Source organism: Bufo bufo, unplaced genomic scaffold, assembly GCF_905171765.1.
Source record: "Bufo bufo unplaced genomic scaffold, aBufBuf1.1, whole genome shotgun sequence".
Classification (NCBI taxonomy): domain Eukaryota; kingdom Metazoa; phylum Chordata; class Amphibia; order Anura; family Bufonidae; genus Bufo; species Bufo bufo.
Window position 1 is genome coordinate 4884 of NW_024401173.1, and position 14455 is coordinate 19338.

Here is a 14455-nt window from a genome sequence, read left to right on the forward strand (position 1 = left end):
GAGGGTATGCAAATGAGCTCTTGGCAAGGTCCGCCTCTGATGCCCCCAGCTGTCCTGTAAGTCGGTGTTTGAGACGTGACTCGGATATTCGGCAGCTGCCCACCATGCCAGCGGAAGTCCAGACACATTCACTATGATATGGGCGGCCGGCCTCAGCACAGAGAACATGCAGGACAAAGTGAAAACAGGACAGGATTTCTGTGTAAAATGGCGGCGGTGCCCGCAGTGCCAGGCCCCGACCTAAGGGCCCCCTTGGTAGCCCAAAAAATAGATAAACCGCAGCACTCCCAGTCCTGAGCCCAAATTTGTGTTTATTAATTCTGAAAAAAATTGCATGGGTGATCAACAACATGTGCAAAAATGAGTGTGAAAGCCTTTATAGGTGCAGCCGGAGAGAAGGACAGGTTTGCATATATCTTAGCGCCCTTAGAGCTACGCTTTATTAGATTGGAGAAATCCTTGGTCACACTGGCATCTCGGACAATCCCAGTTCTCCCAGTTTATAATCTTTTCTCCATTTGGGTAATCTTCTCCACTTCCTTCATTAGACGGAGACACTGCTCCTCCTGCCAGGGAAGGGCCACGCACTGTAGGGCCACAGGGAGGCCCACGCTGTCTGACACGGCCTGTGGAGCACACAAACGGATTACAGCGTTACCTCTGGGGAATGAAGGAGTTAAAATGTAACATAACATGTATGCTTTACATACCCATGGGGTATATCCCCCTGCTGTCTATTGGGACAAGTGATACAAAGGGTTACATATATGCAAATGAGGGGCTCATTTGCATATATTAAAACCTCATTTTTCTCAGCAATGTGGGCAGATGTGAACAGGGACCAACTCAGACGCCTTCCGCTGTCATAGGGACAGAACTGCTGACAGATGCCCTTTAAATGTGACCGGGTGGTGCCGGGTTTGGCATTTATTCCTGGTGCTATAGCGCTGTTCATGGCACCGTCCCCGTACTATGGCCACGGCGGCTGCAGCACATGCTTGTGTTGGGCAGGAGATAGGGTCCGCGAGCTCCTGCTGTTGCTGTGTGGCACCCGCTGCCCTCACGCTGGGGTTAACGCATTGATATGAACTGTTAATATTCAGTAATAAACAATAAGAAAACCGATTTCAGCGCAAGCGCCAGGTTCTCCGTGTTCCGGCCTCGCGTTCTCAGAGCTTTGAAGGAGTTCTAGAAGCAGTGCCAGTAAATCACTTCTATCGTGGCGCGTATTCCCCCAAATCTGGTCCCATTCATCAGCCCCAATGTCATGTTCTCCCCGTCAGGATACCCACAGCACCTGTAATGATACCAGCGGTCCACGTGTCCGCAGAACTGGGTGCAACCTACAGCACTCGCTGTCCCAGGCACTAACAACGGGGCTGAGAACAACCCGATGGGCTCAAGAAACCTAGAAGAAGCTTTCTCCCCGGCAGAGACCACGAAGGAAAGAAATGATGAGGGCCATGCATGCTGGACATGGCGGAGATGGAAGAAGACATACAGCGTGAGAGCAGATGACTGACGCCAGAGAGCTGGACTGAACTGACACTGCTCAGAACCAGAGACACCTGCTCAGCTGCTAGTTCAGGTGGAGAGCGCCAGGGAGCTGCGCACAGTATGCTCAGGCGCTCACATCCTGAGACATCTGCTCAGTCACTAGTCCAGGTGGAGAGCGCCAGGGAGCTGCGCACAGTATGCTCAGGCGCTCACATCCTGAGACACCTGCTCAGCTGCTAGTTCAGGTAGAGAGCGCCAGGGAGCTGCGCACAGTATGCTCAGGCGCTCACATCCTGAGACATCTGCTCAGTCACTAGTCCAGGTGGAGAGCGCCAGGGAGTGCAGCGCACAGTATGCTCAGGGGCTCACATCCTGAGACACCTGCTCAGCCGCTAGTCCAGGTGGAGAGCGCCAGGGAGCTGCACACAGTAAGATCAGGGGCTCACATCCTGGGAGATCTGCTCAGCTGCTAGTTCAAGTGGAGACCGCCAGGGAGCTGCGCACAGTATGATCAGGGGCTCTCGTCCTGGGACATCTGCTCAGCCGCTAGTCCAGGTGGAGAGCGCCAGGGAGCTGCGCACAGTAAGATCAGGGGCTCTCGTCCTGAGACACCTGCTCAGCTGCTAGTTTAGGTAGAGACCGCCAGGGAGTGCAGCGCACAGTATGCTCAGGGGCTCACATCCTGAGACATCTGCTCAGTCACTAGTCCAGGTGGAGAGCGCCAGGGAGTGCAGCGCACAGTATGCTCAGGGGCTCACATCCTGAGACACCTGCTCAGCCGCTAGTCCAGGTGGAGAGCGCCAGGGAGCTGCACACAGTAAGATCAGGGGCTCTCGTCCTGAGACACCTGCTCAGCCGCTAGTTCAGGTAGAGAGCGCCAGAGAGCTGCGCACAGTAAGATCAGGGGCTCTCGTCCTGAGACATCTGCTCAGCTGCTTGTTCAGGTAGAGAGCGCCAGGGAGCTGCACACAGTATGCTCAGGGGCTCACATCCTGGGAGATCTGCTCAGCTGCTAGTTCAAGTGGAGACCGCCAGGGAGCTGCGCACAGTATGCTCAATGGCTCTCGTCCTGAGACACCTGCTCAGTCACTAGTTCAGGTAGAGACCGCCAGGGATCTGCGCACAGTATGCTCAGGGGCTCACATCCTGAGACACCTGCTCAGCCGCTAGTTCAGGTAGAGAGCGTCAGGGAGCTGCGCACAGTATGCTCAGGGGCTCTCGTCCTGAGACACCTGCTCAACCGCTTGTCCAGGTGGAGAGCACCAGGGAGCTGCACACAGTATGCTCAGGGGCTCTCGTCCTGAGACACCTGCTCAACCGCTAGTCCAGGTGGAGAGCACCAGGGAGCTGCGCACAGTATGCTCAGGGGCTCTCGTCCTGAGACACCTGCTCAACCGCTAGTCCAGGTGGAGAGCACCAGGGAGCTGCACACAGTATGCTCAGGCGCTCATATCCTGAGACACCTGCTCAGCTGCTAGTTCAGGTGGAGAGCGCCAGGGAGCTGCACACAGTATGCTCAGGGGCTCACATCCTGGGAGATCTGCTCTGCCACTAGTCCAGGTGGAGAGCGCCAGGGAGCTACGCACAGTATGCTCAGGCGCTCACATCCTGGGACATCTGCTCTGCCACTAGTCCAGGTGGAGAGCGCCAGGGAGTGCAGCACACAGTATGCTCAGGCGCTCATATCCTGAGACATCTGCTCAGCCGCTAGGTCAGGTAGAGAGCGCCAGGGATCTGCGCACAGTATGCTCAGGCGCTCACATCCTGGGACATCTGCTCAGCCGCTAGTTCAGGTAGAGAGCGCCAGGGAGTGCAGCACACAGTATGCTCAGGGGCTCTCGTCCTGAGACACCTGCTCAGCCGCTAGGTCAGGTAGAGAGCGCCAGGGATCTGCGCACAGTATGCTCAGGCGCTCACATCCTGGGACATCTGCTCAGCCGCTAGTCCAGGTGGAGAGTTCCAGGGAGTGCAGCGCACAGTATGCTCAGGGGCTCTCGTCCTGGGACATCTGCTCAGCCGCTAGTTCAGGTAGAGAGCGCCAGGGAGTGCAGCGCACAGTATGCTCAGGGGCTCTCGTCCTGGGACATCTGCTCAGCTGCTAGTTCAGGTAGAGAGCACCAGGGATCTGCGCACAGTATGCTCAGGCGCTCACATCCTGGGACACCTGCTCAGCTGCTAGTTCAGGTAGAGAGCGCCAGGGAGCTGCGCACAGTATGCTCAGGGGCTCACATCCTGGGAGATCTGCTCTGCCACTAGTCCAGGTGGAGAGCGCCAGGGAGTGCAGCGCACAGTATGCTCAGGGGCTCACATCCTGGGAGATCTGCTCTGCCACTAGTCCAGGTGGAGAGCGCCAGGGAGTGCAGCGCACAGTATGCTCAGGGGCTCTCGTCCTGAGACACCTGCTCAGCCGCTAGTCCAGGTGGAGCGCGCCAGGGAGTGCAGCGCACAGTATGCTCAGGGGCTCTCGTCCTGAGACACCTGCTCAGCTGCTAGTTCAGGTAGAGAGCGCCAGGGAGCTGCGCACAGTATGCTCAGGGGCTCACATCCTGGGGCATCTTGTCCAGAGACTGCCACAACGGTGGCTTATATAGATTGGCAGGGAGGCCTAGGTCCCTGACAAGGGTGGTGACCTGGGTGGAGGCATATGCAGAGGACATTATGGCAGTATATTTCTGAGGAACCAATCACCTCAGCCAACTTCAACCAGTCCCCAGCAAATGGTCTCTCAGCCAATGCCCAGATGGGGATAAACTTGGCCCTGATGGTGAGCAGGCACGCCGCCAGGCGATTCTGCTCCCCATACGATCCCCACCAGCTGCATACACTACACTCTTCCATTGCTTTGGATTTTGAACTGGTATACATGTTCTCTCCTGGCGAAGGTCAGGGGAGACAAAGACTTTGTGCCATTAATCCATTCTGTCTGAAAAAGCATCTATTCAACCCATTCCCCAAATGGGATCCTTGTCTGAGACTGTTGAACATCCTTCAGGCCCTCTACAGGATCTGACAGCTACAAGGGTTGGTGGTTTTCTGGCAGCCATTACCCTACAAGCCATAGCTTCCAGGGAACCAGTCCTATCGGTCTAAGAACTTCTTCAGGCCCTAGTGGCCCCTTCCTGTGTATGTGAGAAGACAATGGATATCTCTAGACCCTGGATGTATGGCCCGGGCAGAAGGACTTAAGGACCAAGAAGAGGCCCTCCACACCAAGGGTTAGGCTATAGATTACCGCCGCCTGTTATTAGCTCGTAGGTTTCTCTCCCCCCAGTGGGGTATGTGCCCTAGGGTGTCCTCCTCGGTAGAACAAGAGGGAGATCTAGTAACACTGACCTGGATAGCTGCTTCTTGGTGCTCTCTGAACGCATCATTACAAACGAGACATTTCTGCAGGGGAAAATTGTATGTCTGGGCTTGCAGTTTAGAGTGTGGGTATGTCCAAGGAGATCATGCTATATCCCATGTGTATGTGCTGCTGTCAGGTTTATTAGGAAATCTAGAGTGACAAACCTCACCCTGAAAGGGGTGTTTCAGTAGAAATGCAGTATTTCAATAAAGTGAAAAAAGTAATAAAAGAAAAGCAAAGCATTGCTCCCATTCACTGCCCCCCCACTGCTCCTCCTCACTGTTCCTCCTCAATTCTGTCCCTCACTGCTCCTCTTCACCCCCATCTCTCACTGCTCCTTCTCACTGCTCCCCCTCACTCCCATGCCTCACTGCTCCTCCTCACTGCTCCTCTTCACCCCCATCCCTCACTGCTACTCCTCCTCACTCCCATCCCCCACTGCTCCCCCTCACTCCCATGCCTCACTGCTCCTCCTCACTGCTCCTCTTCACCCCCATCCCTCACTGCTCCTCTTCACCCCCATCTCTCACTGCTCCTTCTCACTGCTCCCCCTCACTCCCATGCCTCACTGCTCCTCCTCACTGCTCCTCTTCACCCCCATCCCTCACTGCTACTCCTCCTCACTCCCATCCCTCACTGCTCCCCCTCACTCCCATGCCTCACTGCTCCTCCTCACTGCTCCTCTTCACCCCCATCCCTCACTGCTACTCCTCCTCACTCCCATCCCTCACTGCTCCTCTTCACCCCCATCTCTCACTGCTCCTTCTCACTGCTCCCCCTCACTCCCATGCCTCACTGCTCCTCCTCACTGCTCCTCTTCACCCCCATCCCTCACTGCTACTCCTCCTCACTCCCATCCCTCACTGCTCCTCTTCACCCCCATCTCTCACTGCTCCTTCTCACTGCTCCCCCTCACTCCCATGCCTCACTGCTCCTCCTCACTGCTCCTCTTCACCCCCATCCCTCACTGCTACTCCTCCTCACTCCCATCCCCCACTGCTCCCCCTCACTCCCATGCCTCACTGCTCCTCCTCACTGCTCCTCTTCACCCCCATCCCTCACTGCTACTCCTCCTCACTCCCATCCCTCACTGCTCCTCCTCACTCCCATCCCTCACTGCCCCCCCTCACTCCCATTCCTCACTGCTACTCCTCCTTACTCCCATCCCTCACTGCTCCCCTCACTCCCACCCCTCACTGCTCCCCCTCACTCCCATCCCTCACTGCTACTCTTCCTTACTCCCATCCCTCACTGCTCCCCCTCACTCCCATCCCTCACTGCTCCTCCTCACTCCCATCCCTCACTGCTCCTCCTCACTCCCATTCCTCACTGCTCCTCCTCACTCTCATCCCTCACTGCTCCTCCTCACTCCCATCCCTCACTGCTCCTCCTCACTCCCATCCCTCACTGCTCCTCCTCACTCCCATCCCTCACTGCTCCCCCTCACTCCCATCCCTCACTGCTCCCCCTCACTCCCATCCCTCACTGCTCCCCCTCACTCCCATCCCTCACTGCTCCCCCTCACTTCCATCCCTCACTGCTACTCCTCCTCACTCCCATCCCTCACTGTTCCTCCTCACTCCCACCCCTCACTGTTCCTCCTCACTCCCACCCCTCACTGCTCCTCCTCACTCCCATCCCTCACTGCTCCTCCTCACTCCCATCCCTCACTGCTCCTCCTCACTCCCATCCCTCACTGCTCCTCCTCACTCCCATCCCTCACTGCTCCTCCTCATTCCCATCCCTCACTGCTCCCCCTCACTCCCATCCCTCACTGCTCCCCCTCACTCCCATCCCTCACTGCTACTCCTCCTTACTCCCATCCCTCACCGCTCCTCCTCACTCCCATCCCTCACTGTTCCTCCTCACTCCCACCCCTCACTGTTCCTCCTCACTCCCACCCCTCACTGCTCCTCCTCACTCCCATCCCTCACTGCTCCTCCTCACTCCCATCCCTCACTGCTCCTCCTCACTCCCATCCCTCATTGCTCCTCCTCACTCCCATCCCTCACTGCTCCTCCTCACTCCCATCCCTCACTGCTCCTCCTCACTCCCATCCCTCACTGCTCCCCCTCACTCCCATCCCTCACTGCTACTCCTCCTCACTCCCACCCCTCACTGTTCCTCCTCACTCCCACCCCTCACTGCTCCTCCTCACTCCCACCCCTCACTGCTCCTCCTCACTCCCATCCCTCACTGCTCCTCCTCACTCCCATCCCTCACTGCTCCTCCTCACTCCCATCCCTCACTGCTCCTCCTCACTCCCATCCCTCACTGCTCCTCCTCACTCCCATCCCTCACTGCTCCTCCTCACTCCCATCCCTCACTGCTCCCCCTCACTCCCATCCCTCACTGCTCCTCCTCACTCCCATCCCTCACTGCTCCCTCTCACTCACATCCCTCACTGCTCCCCCTCACTCCCATCCCTCACTGCTCCCTCTCACTCACATCCCTCACTGCTCCTCATCACTCCCATCCCTCACTGCTACTCCTCTCTGCAGCCCCCTCAGAAGCAGCATGGAGGGCGTTACTTAGCAGTACTCAGCAGTGGAGCTATGAACTCAGAAACATCCTGTGCCTCTGTCTACCTCCAGCAGCTTCTTCCCCTCCTCTGACTTCTATGAGCAGTGGCTATAACCTGATCCCTCAGTGCCGGATGAAGTGGGGGAATTAGCGGCTGATACGTGGAGAAAGAGGCGTTTCCTCTGACTGATTCTAAACTTTCTTTTATTTGCTTGTACCTTTCTGAGAAGTGCGTCAAAGGCGTCCTTGTGATGACCTTCGTACTTCTTCAGGGCCTCCTCATCCTCACTGGTCACTGTGGTAACGGGGAGAACGCCAGCTGGGAAGTCCACCAGATTGTAGAGGATGGTGTAGGACACGGCACCTGCGTTCAGTGCATTAGAACGGTATATGAAGATGGCCACCGACTCGGGAAGGGTGAATGTACAGCAATCCTAGAGATCTGCTCCACCTCAAGACCACAATCCAACCTGAGACCCCCACCTGCCACATCTAGACCTCCACCCACTTCCCATAGGCTCATAGCGAACGCTACCCCTTTAAGTTACACAGGCATACGACATAACATGAGCCCCCCACCCCCGTTCCCGGTATGTGGACAGTATGGCGACAGCTGAGGACACGGCACCTGAGAATGTCACATACTTGACAGCTTTCCAGGAGATCCGATGGTCGGAGCAGGACCCAGAATAGGACAGATAAGAGCATCCAGGCCCCGTGCCGTCCAGCGGGCGATGAACTCCTGCCGGTACGCCTGCAGAGAGACCGGGACCCGTGTCAGTGCTGGGCCCCGCATCAGGGGCCCCTCTAAGTGTATGGTGGTGGGCCCCGCATCAGGGGCCTCTCAAACTGTATCACACTGTGCTGCGCATCAGGGGCCCCTCAAAGTGTATGGTGCTGTGCCCCAGATCAGGGGCCCCTCAAAGTGAATGCGTGCTGTGCCCAACATCAGGGGCCCCTGAAACAGTATTATACTGTGGGCCGCATCAGGGGCCCCTCAAAGTGTATCGGCATACTACTTACCTCCACCGCCACATGGTGCCTCCACAGCTCCTTCACCGAACTAGAGGAAAACAGATTAAAGGGTTCATGAAATTCTCCTCAGCACCGTCAGGATCTATGCTTGCTGTCACTGAATGGTTTACACGTAAAAACAGAGAACTTGCCCTCATCTAGTCCCGCTCGCACACCTGAGGTTTCGTTACAATCTCTCCCCGTCCCTCTCGTACCGCTGAGGCCTCGTTAGAATCTCTCCCCATCCCGCTTGTACAGCTGAGGTTTCGTTACAATGTCTCCCCGTCCCGCTCGCACAGCTCAGGTTTTGTTACAATGTCTCCCCGTCCCGCTCACACAGCTGAGGTTTTGTTATAATGTCTTCCCGTCCCGCTGGCACAGCTGAGGTTTTGTTATAATGTCTCCCCATCCCACTTGTACAGCTGAGGTTTCGTTACAATCTTTCCCAGTCCAGCTCACACAGCTAAGGTTTTGTTATAATGTCTCCCCGTCCCGCTCGCACAGCTGAGGCCTCGTTACAATGTCTCCCCGTCCCGCTCGCACAGCTGAGGTTTTGTTACAATGTCTCCCCGTCCCGCTCGCACAGCTGAGGTTTTGTTACAATGTCTCCCCGTCCCGCTCACACAGCTGAGGTTTTGTTACAATGTCTCCCCGTCCCACGCGCACAGCTGAGGTTTCGTTACAATGTCTCCCCGTCCCGCTCGCACAGCTGAGGTTTTGTTGCAATGACTCCCCGTCCCACGCGCACAGCTGAGGTTTCGTTACAATCTCTCCCCGTCCCGCTCGCACAGCTGAGGCCTCGTTACAATCTCTCCCCATCCCGCTTGTAAAGCTGAGGTTTCGTTACAATCTCTCCCCATCCCGCTTGTACAGCTGAGGTTTCGTTACAATGTCTCCCCGTCCCGCTCGCACAGCTCAGGTTTTGTTACAATGACTCCCTGTCCCGCTCGTACAGCTGAGGTTTTGTTATAATGTCTCCCCGTCCCGCTCGTACAGCTGAGGTTTTGTTATAATGTCTCCCCGTCCCGCTCGCACAGCTGAGGTTTTGTTATAATGTCTCCCCGTCCCGCTCGTACAGCTGAGGTTTCGTTACAATCTCTCCCAGTCCAGCTCACACAGCTGAGGTTTTGTTACAATGTCTCCCCGTCCCGCTCGCACAGCTGAGGTTTTGTTACAATCTCTCCCCGTCCCTCTCATACAGCTGAGGTTTCGTTACAATCTCTCCCCATCCCGCTCGCACAGCTCAGGTTTTGTTACAATGACTCCCCGTCCCGCTCGCACAGCTGAGGTTTCGTTACAATCTCTCCCAGTCCAGCTTACACAGCTGAGGTTTTGTTACAATGTCTCCCCGTCCCGCTCGCACAGCTGAGGTTTCGTTACAATCTCTCCCAGTCCAGCTCACACAGCTGAGGTTTTGTTACAATGTCTCCCCGTCCCGCTCGCACAGCTGAGGCCTCGTTACAATGACTCCCCGTCCCACGCGCACAGCTGAGGCCTCGTTACAATGTCTCCCCGTCCCGCTCGCACAGCTGAGGTTTCGTTACAATGTCTCCCTGTCCCGCTCACACAGCTGAGGCCTCGTTACAATGTCTCCCCGTCCCGCTCGCACAGCTGAGGCCTCGTTACAATGTCTCCCCGTCCCGCTCGCACAGCTGAGGCCTCGTTACAATGACTCCCCGTCCCGCTCGCACAGCTGAGGCCTCGTTACAATGTCTCCCCGTCCCGCTCGCACAGCTGAGGCCTCGTTACAATGTCTCCCCGTCCCGCTCGCACAGCTGAGGCCTCGTTACAATGTCTCCCCGTCCCGCTCGCACAGCTGAGGCCTCGTTACAATGTCTCCTCGTCCCGCTCGCACAGCTGAGGCCTCGTTACAATGTCTCCCCGTCCCTCTCACACAGCTGAGGTTTTGTTACAATGACTCCCTGTCCCGCTCGCACAGCGGAGGTTTTGTTACAATCTCTCCCCGTCCCGCTCGCACAGCTGAGGCCTCGTTACAATCTCTCCCCGTCCCGCTCGCACAGCTGAGGCCTCGTTACAATGTCTCCCCGTCCCGCTCGCACAGCTGAGGCCTCGTTACAATGTCTCCCCGTCCCGCTCGCACAGCTGAGGCCTCGTTACAATGTCTCCCCGTCCCGCTCGCACAGCTGAGGCCTCGTTACAATGTCTCCCCGTCCCGCTCGCACAGCTGAGGCCTCGTTACAATGTCTCCCCGTCCCGCTCGCACAGCTGAGGCCTCGTTACAATGTCTCCCCGTCCCGCTCACACAGCTGAGGCCTCGTTACAATGTCTCCCCGTCCCACGCGCACAGCTGAGGTTTTGTTACAATGTCTCCCCGTCCCGCTCGCACAGCTGAGGCCTCGTTACAATGACTCCCCGTCCTGCTCGCACAGCTGAGGCCTCGTTACAATGTCTCCCCGTCCCGCTCGCACAGCTGAGGCCTCGTTACAATGACTCCCCGTCCCGCTCGCACAGCTGAGGTTTTGTTACAATGTCTCCCCGTCCCGCTCGCACAGCTGAGGCCTCGTTACAATGACTCCCCGTCCCGCTCGCACAGCTGAGGCCTCGTTACAATGTCTCCCCGTCCCGCTCGCACAGCTGAGGCCTCGTTACAATGTCTCCCCGTCCCGCTCGCACAGCTGAGGCCTCGTTACAATGTCTCCCCGTCCCGCTCGCACAGCTGAGGTTTTGTTACAATGTCTCCCCGTCCCTCTCGTACAGCTGAGGTTTCGTTACAATGTCTCCCCGTCCCGCTCGCACAGCTGAGGCCTCGTTACAATGTCTCCCCGTCCCGCTCGCACAGCTGAGGCCTCGTTACAATGTCTCCCCGTCCCGCTCGCACAGCTGAGGCCTCGTTACAATGTCTCCCCGTCCCGCTCGCACAGCTGAGGCCTCGTTACAATGACTCCCCGTCCCGCTCGCACAGCTGAGGTTTTGTTATAATGTCTCCCCGTCCCGCTCACACAGCTGAGGTTTTGTTACACTGTCTCCCCGTCCCCCTCGCACAGGCGTAGGGCTCGTTACAATGTCTCCCCGTCCCGCTCGCACAGCTGAGGCCTCGTTACAATGTCTCCCCGTCCCGCTCGCACAGCTGAGGCCTCGTTACAATGTCTCCCCGTCCCGCTCGCACAGCTGAGGCCTCGTTACAATGTCTCCCCGTCCCGCTCGCACAGCTGAGGTTTTGTTACAATGTCTCCCCGTCCCGCTCACACAGCTGAGGCCTCGTTACAATGTCTCCCCGTCCCGCTCACACAGCTGAGGCCTCGTTACAATGTCTCCCCGTCCCGCTCGCACAGCTGAGGCCTCGTTACAATGTCCCCCCCGTCCCGCTCGCACAGCTGAGGTTTTGTTACAATGTCTCCCCGTCCCGCTCGCACAGCTGAGGTCTCGTTACAATGTCTCCCCGTCCCGCTCGCACAGCTGAGGCCTCGTTACAATGTCTCCCCGTCCCGCTCGCACAGCTGAGGTTTTGTTACAATGTCTCTCCGTCCCGCTCGCACAGCTGAGGCCTCGTTACAATGTCTCCCCGTCCCGCTCGCACAGGCGTAGGGCTCGTTACAATGACTCCCCGTCCCGCTCGCACAGCTGAGGCCTCGTTACAATGTCTCCCCGTCGCGCTCGCACAGCTGAGGCCTCGTTACAATGTCTCCCCGTCCCGCTCGCACAGCTGAGGCCTCGTTACAATGTCTCCTCGTCCCGCTCGCACAGCTGAGGCCTCGTTACAATGTCTCCCCGTCCCTCTCGCACAGCTGAGGTTTTGTTACAATGACTCCCTGTCCCGCTCGCACAGCGGAGGTTTTGTTACAATCTCTCCCCGTCCCGCTCGCACAGCTGAGGCCTCGTTACAATCTCTCCCCGTCCCGCTCGCACAGCTGAGGCCTCGTTACAATGTCTCCCCGTCCCGCTCGCACAGCTGAGGCCTCGTTACAATGTCTCCCCGTCCCGCTCGCACAGCTGAGGCCTCGTTACAATGTCTCCCCGTCCCGCTCACACAGCTGAGGCCTCGTTACAATGTCTCCCTGTCCCACGCGCACAGCTGAGGTTTTGTTACAATGTCTCCCCGTCCCGCTCGCACAGCTGAGGCCTCGTTACAATGTCTCCCCGTCCCGCTCGCACAACTGAGGCCTCGTTACAATGACTCCCCGTCCTGCTCGCACAGCTGAGGCCTCGTTACAATGACTCCCCGTCCCGCTCGCACAGCTGAGGCCTCGTTACAATGTCTCCCCGTCCCGCTCGCACAGCTGAGGTTTTGTTACAATGTCTCCCCGTCCCGCTCGCACAGCTGAGGCCTCGTTACAATGTCTTCCCGTCCCTCTCGTACAGCTGAGGTTTTGTTACAATGTCTCCCCGTCCCGCTCGCACAGCTGAGGCCTCGTTACAATGTCTCCCCGTCCCGCTCGCACAGCTGAGGCCTCGTTACAATGACTCCCCGTCCCGCTCGCACAGCTGAGGCCTCGTTACAATGTCTCCCCGTCCCGCTCGCACAGCTGAGGTTTTGTTACAATGTCTCCCCGTCCCGCTCACACAGCTGAGGTTTTGTTACAATGACTCCCCGTCCCGCTCGCACAGGCGTAGGGCTCGTTACAATGTCTCCCCGTCCCGCTCGCACAGCTGAGGCCTCGTTACAATGTCTCCCCGTCCCGCTCGCACAGCTGAGGCCTCGTTACAATGTCTCCCCGTCCCGCTCGCACAGCTGAGGCCTCGTTACAATGTCTCCCCGTCCCGCTCGCACAGCTGAGGTTTTGTTACAATGTCTCCCCGTCCCGCTCACACAGCTGAGGCCTCGTTACAATGTCTCCCCGTCCCGCTCGCACAGCTGAGGTTTTGTTACAATGTCTCCCCGTCCCGCTCGCACAGCTGAGGTTTTGTTACAATGTCCCCCCCGTCCCGCTCGCACAGCTGAGGTCTCGTTACAATGTCTCCCCGTCCCGCTCGCACAGCTGAGGCCTCGTTACAATGTCTCCCCGTCCCGCTCGCACAGCTGAGGTTTTGTTACAATGTCTCTCCGTCCCGCTCGCACAGCTGAGGTCTCGTTACAATGTCTCCCCGTCCCGCTCGCACAGCGGAGGTTTTGTTACAATGTCCCCCCCGTCCCGCTCGCACAGCTGAGGTTTTGTTACAATGTCTCCCCGTCCCGCTCGCACAGCTGAGGCCTCGTTACAATGTCTCCCCGTCCCGCTCGCACAGCTGAGGTTTTGTTACAATGTCTCTCCGTCCCGCTCGCACAGCTGAGGCCTCGTTACAATGTCTCCCCGTCCCGCTCACACAGCTGAGGTTTTGTTACAATGTCTCCCCGTCCCGCTCGCACAGCTGAGGCCTCGTTACAATGTCTCCCCGTCCCGCTCACACAGCTGAGGCCTCGTTACAATGTCTCCCCGTCCCGCTCGCACAGCTGAGGCCTCGTTACAATGTCTCCCCGTCCCGCTCGCACAGCTGAGGCCTCGTTACAATGTCTCCCCGTCCCGCTCGCACAGCTGAGGTTTTGTTACAATGTCTCTCCGTCCCGCTCACACAGCTGAGGCCTCGTTACAATGTCTCCCCGTCCCGCTCGCACAGCTGAGGCCTCGTTACAATGTCTCCCCGTCCCGCTCGCACAGCTGAGGCCTCGTTACAATGTCTCCCCGTCCCGCTCGCACAGCTGAGGTTTTGTTACAATGTCTCCCCGTCCCGCTCGCACAGCTGAGGCCTCGTTACAATGTCTCCCCGTCCCGCTCGCACAGCTGAGGCCTCGTTACAATGTCTCCCCGTCCCGCTCGCACAGCTGAGGCCTCGTTACAATGTCTCCCCGTCCCGCTCACACAGCTGAGGCCTCGTTACAATGTCTCCCCGTCCCGCTCGCACAGCTGAGGCCTCGTTACAATCTCTCCCCGTCCCGCTCGCACAGCTGAGGCCTCGTTACAATGTCTCCCCGTCCCGCTCGCACAGCTGAGGCCTCGTTACAATGTCTCCCCGTCCCGCTCGCACAGGCGTAGGGCTCGTTCCTGAAGCTTCCTCCGTGCAGCTTTATGAAATCTAGGGAAAGGAAAGGTGTCGGGGAAAGGGGAAGAGCAGCCAATCAGATTCCTCCTGTCATTTTCA

The 14455-nt window shown here is 57.8% G+C and overlaps 1 protein-coding gene across 1 annotated transcript in view; it reads right to left on the reverse strand.

The window, feature by feature from the left end:
- Window positions 1–294: 294 nt before the first annotated feature.
- The window catches only part of LOC120985006 (fatty-acid amide hydrolase 1-like), an 83496-nt gene continuing 69335 nt past the window's right edge, over window positions 295–14455 (reverse strand). Inside the window, exons 12-15 of the mRNA XM_040413450.1 lie at window positions 8390–8429; window positions 8012–8120; window positions 7585–7730; window positions 295–626 (exon numbers count right to left, since the gene is read on the reverse strand). Coding sequence (XP_040269384.1) covers window positions 501–626; window positions 7585–7730; window positions 8012–8120; window positions 8390–8429 — 421 coding nt within the window. The 3' untranslated portion in view covers window positions 295–500. The remainder of the gene's footprint in view (window positions 627–7584; window positions 7731–8011; window positions 8121–8389; window positions 8430–14455) is intronic.